At 46.6% G+C, this 10,061-nt stretch overlaps 1 protein-coding gene across 1 annotated transcript; it reads right to left on the bottom strand.

Moving 5' to 3' along the window:
* Positions 1–1,029: 1,029 nt before the first annotated feature.
* Positions 1,030–7,376, bottom strand: LOC122931047 (dispanin subfamily A member 2b-like). The gene is made up of 2 exons (XM_044284953.1): positions 7,085–7,376; positions 1,030–1,308 (listed from the first exon to the last, which is right to left on the bottom strand). The coding sequence occupies exons 1-2, from the start codon at positions 7,253–7,255 to the stop codon at positions 1,129–1,131; spliced, it is 351 nt and encodes a 116-aa protein (XP_044140888.1). The 5' UTR covers positions 7,256–7,376; the 3' UTR covers positions 1,030–1,128.
* Positions 7,377–10,061: the final 2,685 nt, after the last annotated feature.

Below are 10,061 nucleotides of genomic sequence, written 5' to 3'. Positions count from 1 at the left end.
GGGATAATGAGGGAATAACACACACCTGGCCATGGAACAGCTGAGAAGCCAATTGTCCCATTACTTTTGGTCCCTTAACAAGTGGGAGGCACATATGCAAACTGTTGTAATTCCTGCACCATTCACCTGATTTGGATGTAAATACCCTCAAATTAAAGCTGACAGTCTGCAGGTAAAGCACATCTTGTTTGTTTCATTTCAAATCCATTGTGGTGGTGTATAGAGCCAAAAATTTAGAATTGTGTCGATGTACCAATATTTATGGACCTGACTGTATCTGATGACAGAACCCCTTTAACCTTGCTGCAGTTGTAATGACTGCAACATACCATATTACTGAGGAGCACACTCGTAATGTATACACTATTTGGCTAGGTTGCCACCTATTGGCAATTCTGTTTTTGGCACTGGAAAATATGTGCATTGGACCTTTCTTGGTCACACATTCTGATTAGATCGGTCACGTGGCTGTTGAGTGATAAACAGCAGTGTCCTGCAAACCACCTGCATGCTGTGAGCAGTGTGCTGGGAAGAAGCTGCTGCGGAAGATAAATTACCTGTGTTTTAGTCAGCTAGGAAGTGGAGGTGTGAGGTACCAGTCATATACTGTACGTATACCAGCAGCTCAGGGCATAGATAGGGCAGCTGAGCACCACAGTGGAGAGCGATACCCCGGAGGGGAGCCGACTCGCACCTCCTAGCTCCTGCACCCTGAAGAAGTTAGAGACTTGTGGAGAAGCCAGATGAGGACTACTTAGACCAGCCAGCCTGCTGCAATGTAAGCTGCAAATGTGTGTGTTGCGAGGAAATACCGTGACTGTGATACCTGTGTGTTCCCCTCTTATCAGAAGACAGATGAGAACAGCTCTGCAACCTATAACAGGACAAATAAAACGCGGTGACATTGGATTACCGTACACTGCAATGACGATCCTCGGTCCCCGGGACTGTCGCTGCTATGGTCAAGAAGTGCCCCAAAAAGAGCAGCAGTTGCATTATGAGCTTATAAAGCATGACAGCACACAGCGCTAATTTTTTAGAAGGTTTTATTTATTGGTTCCCTTTTTGGGTGGCTAGGTATGCCGGTCGGCTCAGGCGCCAATGTTTTTTTTCTTTTTCTTTTGTGTTTTAGTCGAAACCATTCTGTTGGAGTATTTTCTTGTAGTTGAAAATGATGAGGAAATAGATGACCAGGAAGACGATGGTTAAAATGATCCCAATGACGGTAGCGGCGATATTCAGGGATCTGGCTGTGCGGGAGTGCTTGGCAGCCAGAAATGAGTCATTCTGCTGAGTGGCATCGCGGGTCTGCAAAGGAAGAGGAGAGATTGGTTAATGGCGTCCTCGTGCTAGTTATATCAGTTTTTTTCCCCCGTAGAGTTGGGTGACAAGCAGTATGGGCCCGGAGGTGGCAGCCATTCCTACAGGGATATATGGGTGACAGGAGTTTACACATAGCTTTCCTAGGGGGGAATGATGGGCAACATGCAATATAATCACCATTATAACTCCCATAGGGAGCCCCCCCCCAGGGCTCGTCACCCAGCTTTCCTGGGGCTATAAATGGTAATTTTGGAATTTGGAAAAGCTTGATTGTAGCTGCTCTTCTGATCGTCCAATGGCCATTGTTTACAATGTTGGGGCTCATGCACACAACCAAATTTATTTTGCTGTCCGCACAACACGGATCCGCAAAAAAAAAATACGGATGACATCCGTGTTGCATCCTTTTTTTTGCGGATCCATTGTAGCAATGCCTGTCTTTGTCCGCAAAACGGACAATAATAATAGAACATGTTCTATTTTTCTGCAAAACGGACTTGCAGACATACGGATATGGAATGCACATGAAGTCATTTCTGCTTTTTTTGTGTGTGGTCCCGTTGAAATCAGAGGTTTCGCATACGGGCCACAAAAAAAAAAAAAAAACAAAAAAAAAACGGAACGGACACGGACAAGAAATAAGTTTGTGTGCATGAGCCCTTATTCAGGCCTTTTATCTTTGGGGGCGGGAGTCTGGGTGACAACCTCTGTGGGAGCTAGAACGGCGTTCACATTGTTGTCGGACATATCAACAAACCATTGTTAACCACTTTTTTCCCTGAACGCAGTAAACGTCTGTTAATCCGGCATCCAATTAACCCCCTCCACCCCAAGCTTCTGGTAGTCTGGAATATCTACAATGCCAGGTTACCGGATCCTTAACTAATGTAAGCGCACCCACATTGAGTAGCCGCCATCTCTCCCCACTCCCCCATATACATGCATCAATTTGATAATTCAGTATGATCAACTTAAGGACAGACTCCGGCAAAAGGGATTGCCCAGGATTACAAAAACATAGCCGCTTTCTTTCACGTCTTCCAAAAACAGCACCTCCCCTGTCCCCAGGTTGTGTGCGGTATTGCAGCTCTGCCCTACCATCGACTGTAATGGAACCGAGCTGCAGCACCAGACAGAACCCATGGACAGGGGGGGTGTTCTTTTTTGGGAAGAAAGCAGCCATGTTTTTCTAATCCTGGCAACCCCTTTAAGTATTACCCTCATGATCAATCTTCCCCCTTCTTTTGCGCCAGAAACGTGCACGTGAATCATGGCGTGTTTTAAGCCAGTCCTCTAAGACCTGACCCTTTTTGTCCCCTTGTCGGAAAAGGCAAAAAATAAAGTGTCGGGCCTCATGCACACGACTGTATGTATTTTGAGGTCCGCAAAAAACGAATCTGCAAAAAATACGGATGACGTCCGTGTGCATTACGTATTTTGCGGAACAGAACAGCTGGCCCCTAATGGAACGGTCCTATCCTTGTCCGTAATGCGGACAATAATAGGACATGTTCTATTTTTTTGCTGAACGGAAAAACTTATATACGGAAACGGAATGCACACGGAGTAACTTCCGTTTTTTTTGTGGACTCATTGAAATGAATGGTTCTGTATACGGTCCGCAAAAAAATCGGAACGGACACAGAAAGAAAATACGTTTGTGTGGCCTCAGGCTGAGCCAGGATTCTGACGCATTTCCTATAGTAAAATCTACCCCCCACAGTGCGCGAAAAAAAAATGTTGCAGGGTCTTAAAGGGCGACTCCACCCTGTTGAGGCTTCTGGACGGTGAATAGGTTCCTGCTGGTAAAGAGTGATTCCAGTAGTAAACATACCGGAGGGAGTAGATTTTTTTTAAAGGGGTACTGTCCCTTTAAGCTTACAGCGTTCCTCGTCTCATTTGTGGACACAGAAGGGGCTCACATAGGGTATGAATGTGCGCAGCGAGCGCTAGTGGACGCATGCCGTGTGCCCTTTCTTTCCAGGCTGGGCGGTACAATGCTGCTTTTGTTGGTGCAGATATTGGGACAATTCTGTAAAACGTTTCCATGTGTGCGATCTACATTCCAGAGCGATCATCGGCAGCGGATGTTGGCGGGGGCGGCCAGCGGTACTGCGCAGAATGCGCCTTTGGCAGAAAACCTTCGGAATTTTCCACTTGTAAACCATGGCGCAAAGAGAGGAACATGCAGATCTCACAGCAGCACAGAGTATTTCTGGAGAAGAATATGAGCTGATTTTTTTTGGTTGGTCAAAGATGAGAATTCTGAAATTGAAAGAGTATGGTGCCCCCCTCCACAGCAGCACAGAGTATTTCTGGTTTCTGGAGACAAGTACGAGCTAATTTTGTGTTTGGTCAAAGAAGGAAAATTATGGTCCCCCCCCCCCCTAACCTGCAGCACAGAGTATTTCAGAAGAAGCGTGCTCACAGAGCACCCTGGAGGACAGAGGAAGGAGGTGATCTAGTGGGAAGTTACTGATGTTTACATAGTACATAGTGGAAGCAGCGCAGAGTATTTCAGGAGAGGCTTGGTCACGGAGCATCCAACAGAATAGAGTATTTAAGGACAGGAAGGTGGTAATCTGGGGGGGGGGGGTTGTGTTCTAATATTTACATAGTGGAAGGAGTGCAGAGTATTTCAGGAGAGGTGTCACAGAGCCCACAGCCGCACAGAGTACATAAAAATTATTCTCTGACCTGTTAGAAAGGTAAATGATGTAAAGCAGGCATCCTCAAACTGCGGCCCTCCAGCTGTTGTAAAACTACAACTCCCACAATGCCCTGCTGTAGTCTGATACCTGTAGGCTGTTCGGGCATGCTGGGAGTTGTAGTTTTGCAACAGCTGGAGGGCCGCAGTTTGAGGATGCCTGATGTAAACTGTAGTGAAGGTGATCTTCTTACTAGTGTCTGTATGTGAGTTATTCCCTCCCTACTGATCCTCAGCTGTGTCATGTGACCAGCACTCTGATCTCCAGCTGTGTCATGTGACCAGCACTCTGATCTTCAGCTGTGTCATGTGACCAGCACTCTGATCTCCAGCTGTGTCATGTGACCAGCACTCTGCTCTCCATCTGTGTCATGTGACCAGCACTCTGATCTCCAGCTGTGTCATGTGACCAGCACTCTGATCTCCAGCTGTGTCATGTGACCAGCACTCTGATCTCCAGCTGTGTCATGTGACCAGCACTCTGATCTCCAGCTGGTACAGGACAGGAAGTCAGTTACTACATTCCTATGAGACTGACATTGAGGCTTTCATAGGACTAACAGGTCAGAGAATAATTTTTGTGGGAGTGCTTCTTTAAGTACTCTGTGCGGCTGTGGGCTCTGTGACCACACCTCTCCTGAAATACTCTGCACTCCTTCCACTATGTAAATATCAGAATACTCCCCGCCCCCAGATTACCACCTTCCTGTTCTTCAATACTCTGTGCTGCTGGATGCTCTGTGACCACGCCTCTTCTGAAATACTCTGGCCTCCTATTATTATGTAAACATAAGTAACTTCCCACTAGATTACATCCGTCCTGTTCTTAAATACTCTGTGCTGCTGGATGCTCTGTGACCACGCCTCTCCTGAAATACTCTGGGCTCCTACCATTATGTAAACATAAGTAACTTCCCACTAGATTACATCCTTCCTGTTCTTAAATACTCTGTGCTGCTGGATGCTCTGTGACCACGCCTCTCCTGAAATACTCTGGGCTCCTACCATTATGTAAACATAAGTAACTTCCCACTAGATTACATCCTTCCTGTTCTTAAATACTCTGTGCTGCTGGATGCTCTGTGACCACGCCTCTTCTGAAAAACTCTGCACTTCTTCCACTATGTAAACATCAGTAACTTCCCACTAGATCACCTTCTTCCTGTCCTTAAATACTCTGTGTTGCTGGATGCTCTGTGACCACGCCTCTCCAGAAATACTCTGGGCTCCTGCCACTATGTAAACATCAGTAACTTCCTACTAGATCACCTCCTTCTTGTCCTTAAATACTCTGTGTTGCTGGATGCTCTGTGACCACGCCTCTTCGGAAATACTCTGGGCTCCTGCCATTATGTAAACATCAGTAACTTCCCACTAGATTACGTCCTTCCTGTCCTTAAATACTCTGTGCTGTTGGATGCTCTGTGACCACGCCTTTCCTGAAACACTCTGTGCTCCTTTCACTATGTAAACATAATTAAACCCCCCCTATATCACCACATTCCATCGGGTTGCTGATATTTACATAGTAGAAGGAGCACAGAGTATTTCAGGAGAGGCAGGCCACAGAGCACCCAGCAGCACAGAGTATTTAAGAACAGGAATGAGGTGATCTAGAGGGAAGCTACTGCTATTTACATACTATAAAGAGCGCTGAGTATTTCAGGAAAGTCAGGTCACAGAGCACCCAGCAGCACAGAGTATTTCAGAACAGGAATGTGTTACTTATATCTATAGTGGACCACGCCTTTCCTGAAATACTCTGCTCTCCTTCCACTATGTAAACATAATTAACCACCCCCCCCCCCATATCACCACATTCCATCAGGTTACTGATATTTACATAGTAGAAGGAGCACAGAGTATTTCAGGAGAGGCGTGGTCACAGAGCATCCAGCAGAACAGAGTATTTAAGAATAGGAATTTGGTAATCTAGTGGGAGGTTATTAATATTTACATAGTGGCAGGAGCGCAGAGTATTTTAGGAGAAGATTGTGCTGATCTTGTGGGAGGTGAAAGAGTGGGAGTTATATGTAGTGACAGGAGCACTGTTTACAGAGCAGCACTCAGTATTTTAGGAGAGGAGTGTACTGTGCTGGAGGGATATCACAGAGAGGATCAGGATCTTAAAGCAGCACAGAGTATTTTCAGAGAACAGCATGTGCATGTTGGTCAAACGAGTTTGGTTTCTTCAGCAGCACAGAGTGTTTTGGTAGAGGAGTAGTCTCCAACTGAGAGTCCTATGATGGAAGGCTCAGACACCCAGCAGCGCAGAGTATTTGTATAGGGAATATGTTTATGTAGTTGCACAGAAAACAGTAGTTTAGGAAGTCAAAGTATTGTTTGTATAGCAGCACAGAGTATTTCAGAATGGGTGTGCACTGGCAGTAGACAGGATCCTGCCTGCTGGCAGAAACTGCATAAAAACTTCCAGTGATGGAAAGAAGGAAAGATAGGAACAATTTTAGAGGATAATAGAGGGATGTAACCCCAGGACCCCACTCCTGCAAAAACACATCCCTCAGATAAGCATTCTGCAGTTTCCTTCTCCCTCCCTTTAGTCCCCCTCCTCTAGTTCAGTTCTCCATCTTCTTTGGATTTTTAGAGCCATCAAACAAAGCATAGCCTGATCTACTCAGCCCCAGCATCTATTTCTCACATAGCCTAGAAAACAAATGCTAAATCAATACCCCCAGAGAAAAGAAGCAAAAGAAAAAAACAAATCCAAGATCGCAGAAAAAAAATAATGAAAAAATAAATAAATAAAAAATAAAAATCTAAAATGAATATAAATAGAAAAAAGAAAAATGAACTTAAACATTGCAAGAAAAGAACTGGCGGGAAAGCAAATTCAAGAAAAAAATAATAATATTGTAATATTTGAAATAAACCAAATAGGGGAAAAATGTAAATAAAAAAGTGGGAAAAAAACTACAGAAACAATGTTAAACTCTGAAGTCAAACAAAGCAAGAAAAGGAAAAAAAAAACTAAGACAAAAGCAAGTGCATAAAACAATAGTGATCAGATTTTTTTTGGGGGGGGGAGTTTGTTACCTTGATGGAGAAGATGAGAGCTGCCAACCCAAGGGGCAGACAGCAACAGATCAGGTTCACGATGGACCAGATCAAATAATCCTTCTGTGGGGGCTGGTAGGACACCGGCCCGGGCTGCATGGTCACCACATTTGAAGCAGGTTGGTACATTTTCTTACTGTCTCCCTCCATGCACAGTTGCAGTAGACTTGTGTCAGGCTCCTTCTGGGGTGTTTCTGCTCTGGGACGGCTTGTGTGGATGGCTTTATGTGTAGGGGTGGAGTCCCACAGAGCAGGAAACCTTTAGCAGTTCTCTATTTTACCATATTTCCCCACTGACTGTTAACCGAAATCCCAAGATTCTTGCCTGCAATTAAAGCAAATGTTATCTTACAACACGATAGGACAGTTTCTAGAGAGATACAACGTACAGGAGAAGTGTCTCTGCTGTGTACATACATGACTTATTGTTATGGATCAGAGAGGGTGGACCCACTTTGCCAAGTAATTGCATTGGCTGTGGACCATCCCTAAGGATGTTATTCCACTGCTCCCCGGTATTCACCCCTTATCTCCAGGGATCTGGTCTTCGCTGCAGAGAAGCATCCAGACATCTACTTCCAGGAATAGTCCCGGTGTGGTTGGCAGCTGACTCACTGAGGTTAGGGACTGTGGTGCAAGCACCAGGAGCTCAGGAAATAAAAAATACACCATAACCACAGGAAAACCACAGGAGCAGTCTAAACAGCAACTTAGCTGCAGGTTACGAGATCCGGACTGCACACTGGTAGTGTCGATGAATGAAGACACAGGACAGTCCGGAAGGCTGGGTGGTAGTGAAGACACAGGCAGGGAGGCAGGCTGGGGAATTTACAGGAGCCTGAACAAAGCAGACAAACAGGGTTAACTTAAACACAAACAGAACTTAAACTGGAGGAGCACACAGGCAGGAATGGGACTTCCATATCTTTCACCAGTAGTGATGAGCGAGCACCAAAGTGTTCGGGTGTTCTATCCGAACACATATCGATATTCGTGCGCTCGGCCGAGCAACTGAGTATAATGGAAGTCAACGGGAGACAACCAGGCACCCACTGCTCGGATGAGGGGAGGGTGCCTGGTTCAGAGGAAAAGGTCTGAAAGTGAGGGAAACACCTCTGAAATCGATTAGGAACGGCAGGGGGACCATGTCTGGATGCATCTTGGACTCCAACAAGCCTGTATGACAACATTTCAAGGGCCAGTAATTTTGAAAGTTGCGCATTTAGTGCTATGGACAGTGGGTGGGTGGGTATTTCTGCTTGCGTTCAAATAGTTCAATAGTTAATTTGGACGCTGCGCTGGGACAGGGAAGTGGATGTTGTTGCTGATGGTTCATGCAAAGGTCTAGGTGCAGGGCAAGGGGCATCCGGCTCTGCGCCTTCGACAGGGGATTGGCCAGCAGTACATAGCACAGGGGAAGAGGAGGCAGTGGGGTGGCCCGCAGACCCAGATTGTGGACCTAGGCGTACAGCCCACTGATTAGGGTGCTTGGATGCCATGTGGCGGATCATGCCGGTGGTGGTGAGGTTGCTGGTGTTCGCTCCCCCGGCTCATTTTGGTACGGCACAGGTTGTAAACTACCACTCTTTTGTCGTCTGCACTTTCCCCAAAAAAGCGCCATACTGCGGAACACCTACCCCTTGGCAAGGGAGATTTACGCATGTGGGTGCTCGGTGTAACGGTTGCCGGCCTGTTTGGTCTGGGCCGACTTTTCCCTTTTGCCACACCACTGCCTCTTACAGCTTGTTGCGGTGCTGCAGATCCCTCGTCTGTACTGCTTTCCTCGCTCGGCTTTTCACCTTCCCAAGTTGGGTCAGTGACGTCATTGTCCACCATCTCCTCTTCCACTTCCTCATCCCCATCCTCCTGACTTGACCTAACCACAACCTCAGTGATTGACAACTGTGTCTCATCCTCATCCACCTCGTGAACAAATAATTGACGTTCACAACCCTCATCTTCTTAACCCTGTGATAGGTCAAGAGGTTGTGAATCAGGGCACAAGATCTGTGCCTCTTCAAGCGTGCTGGGCGAGAGGGCCAAATCTAGTGATGGCGATGAAAATAGGTCCTCGGAATGTCCGAGTGTGGTATCAACGGTTTGTCCGACTCCTGACTCTACATGGTGGGAGGAAGGAGGATCAGGGTGAGGATTCTGTGGACCAGACTCTTTGCTAATGAGACTGGTCTTGGTGGGAGAGAGGGTGGAAGAATTATCTTCTGTCATGCAACCGACCACCCTGCAACGCCCTGTTAACTGTTGTCCTGCGACGCCCTGTTAACTGTTGTCCTGCGACGCCCTGTTAACTGTGAAATGGAACTGGGTATGATGGATTTTTTCTTTTTTCCAGTTTCACCAGCAGCTGGCACAGTTTCATTGCGTCCAGGGCCACGGCCTCTGCCTGAACCGTCAGCAACACGCCCACTTCCCCGTCTCTTAGTGCTCGCCTTCTTCGTATTAAAAGGTTTACTCAATAGATGATCTGCTGCAGGGTGGCAGATCACTGTCTGCACATCGCAGCACTATGGGTCCCAGTACTGGCTTACCTTGTAGGAGACGCAGGCGCCCGCCAGAATACCGCCGCATCCGTCCTCACTGCCAGGTGTCATCTGATGTGCTATGCGCCACATCCTCTGGTCGTAACAATAATTCTCTGCTGGAATACTGTATATAACATTTGTGGATTGAACGCACACAGAGATGTGCCCACAAGTAGGTAGATGTGTCCCAAATACAGATAATTCTCTGCTGGAATACTGTATATACGGTTGGGGTCTAAACGCACACACAGATGTGCCTAAAACTAGTTACATTTGTCCCAAATAAAATGTATTCTCTGCTGGAGTACTGTATATAGAAAACGCTATCTATCCGTGCCTACTGTCTGCTCTCCCTGACGCTGAATGATCCTGAGCGCGGGATATCGGCTCCTATAGGAGGAGACTCGAGCAATGCG

The sequence above is a fragment of the Bufo gargarizans genome, chromosome 1 (genome assembly GCF_014858855.1).
Source record: "Bufo gargarizans isolate SCDJY-AF-19 chromosome 1, ASM1485885v1, whole genome shotgun sequence".
Lineage (NCBI taxonomy): Eukaryota > Metazoa > Chordata > Amphibia > Anura > Bufonidae > Bufo > Bufo gargarizans.
This window is presented reverse-complemented; position numbering and strand designations above follow the sequence as displayed.

Bases quoted from the DNA above. Each gene is read 5' to 3' on its own strand.
- LOC122931047 (XM_044284953.1), bottom strand. From the start codon at position 7,255: ATGGAGGGAGACAGTAAGAAAATGTACCAACCTGCTTCAAATGTGGTG. The intron at 1,309-7,084 runs GTAACAAACTCC...CTTCCTTTGCAG, and splicing joins CTCTCATCTTCTCCATCAAG to ACCCGCGATGCCACTCAGCA.